General features: G+C 37.9%; 1 protein-coding gene across 1 annotated transcript in view; it reads right to left on the bottom strand.

Annotated features, from left to right (window-relative positions):
- Positions 1-53: 53 nt before the first annotated feature.
- LOC106521621 (cornifelin homolog B) overlaps positions 54-1,352 on the bottom strand; it is a 4,974-nt gene continuing 3,675 nt past the window's right edge. The window contains exons 2-4 of the mRNA XM_014014265.1: positions 1,216-1,321; positions 946-1,127; positions 54-767 (exon numbers count right to left, since the gene is read on the bottom strand). Coding sequence (XP_013869719.1) covers positions 555-767; positions 946-1,127; positions 1,216-1,282 — 462 coding nt within the window. The 5' untranslated portion in view covers positions 1,283-1,321 and the 3' untranslated portion in view covers positions 54-554. The remainder of the gene's footprint in view (positions 768-945; positions 1,128-1,215; positions 1,322-1,352) is intronic.

Raw genomic sequence — 1,352 nt, 5'->3', positions numbered from 1 at the left:
TCTTAAAACTGAATGCTTACGTCTCTGTCTGGTTTATTTCTTTTTAAGGGGTAATTTAATGTCCACTCTGACAAGGGGTCTGAGATGAACTGAAGACAGAGACTACAGCTGTCCTCCTCCACACCTGAGTGTTATTCTAAGTTATAAGGTGGAAAACAGGTAACAGGTTGCAGCTGTAACAACTCTAATTTCTCTTTGAGATCAATAAAGTATTTCTGATTCTGAGAAAAAAAATTTTAAAAACAGAGTTTCTGATTTGTGTTTATTGAACAAATGAAATGTGTATCATCAATACCACAACTTAAATCATACAGCAAATAAACAGTTAAATTCCAAATCAAGTTCTAACTAAAAAAAAATCACCTCGAATTTACTTAATGAAAAAAAAAATTAACACTGAAACGCATACTGTCCACAATTCTCAGACCAGAGTTTTAAAGTCRGATTAAATCTGTTTCAGCTGTTTATCAAACCACAACAATTATTAACTTTTGCAATATGTTGCTTTTAAACTGTGTTCAGAAATATGCTCAACTACAACCACACCAAGTTAGTTAATAGTTGGGAAGCAGTGGAGCCTGGACAGTTGGAACAGGCAGAGGGTTCACAGGCATCATCACAGCAGCAGGCTGCATGCTGACAACATTCTGAGACAACGTGTTTATGATGACCGGGTTTTGCTTGCGACTTTTTAACTCCCGGTGCATCTGACACCAGGAGCAAGTCGCACAGCAACAGGAGATAGCAATGTCCTCCAAAATGGAGCCCTGCAAATGAACACAATGAATATATTTACTATTTTTTTTTTCAGTTCATACAGTTTTGGGGCTTACAAAATTTTCATTGTAAATATTGTTTAATACTAAGAATTAAAGCAGAGTCACAGTGAGAGAAACATTCAAACATGCTGACACTGATCAGGATCAGTGATTCATGACGTCATACCTTGATGCCGTACTTATTTCTCATGGCGACTCTTACAGTCAAGGCTGCAGGAGGAACAAATATGGGGCTTCCGAAGTAGAGCATATTGCTACATATATCAATTAATGGCAGCCATCTGTTTTCTCCAAATCGTCCTGTAACTGTACAGGCCAAGCAGGGTCCACACCAACACCCATAGCAACCTGTAAAACACAGGATGTGCAAATATAGTGATGAAAKGATTTGTATCAAATTAAAAGAGGAACAAATCGTATCAAGTTTTGCTCTTACAGGTTTGTGGATCCTCAAAGCAATCAAATACATTACTATCCCACTCTTTCAATGGTTTTTCTTCCATCACTCAGTGAAGTTCAGCCACAAATAGTGAAAAGTGACCCTGTGAGATCAGAATGGATAAGGGGGGGGGG

Source organism: Austrofundulus limnaeus, unplaced genomic scaffold, assembly GCF_001266775.1.
Source record: "Austrofundulus limnaeus strain Quisiro unplaced genomic scaffold, Austrofundulus_limnaeus-1.0 Scaffold113, whole genome shotgun sequence".
NCBI lineage: Eukaryota > Metazoa > Chordata > Actinopteri > Cyprinodontiformes > Rivulidae > Austrofundulus > Austrofundulus limnaeus.
This window is presented reverse-complemented; position numbering and strand designations above follow the sequence as displayed.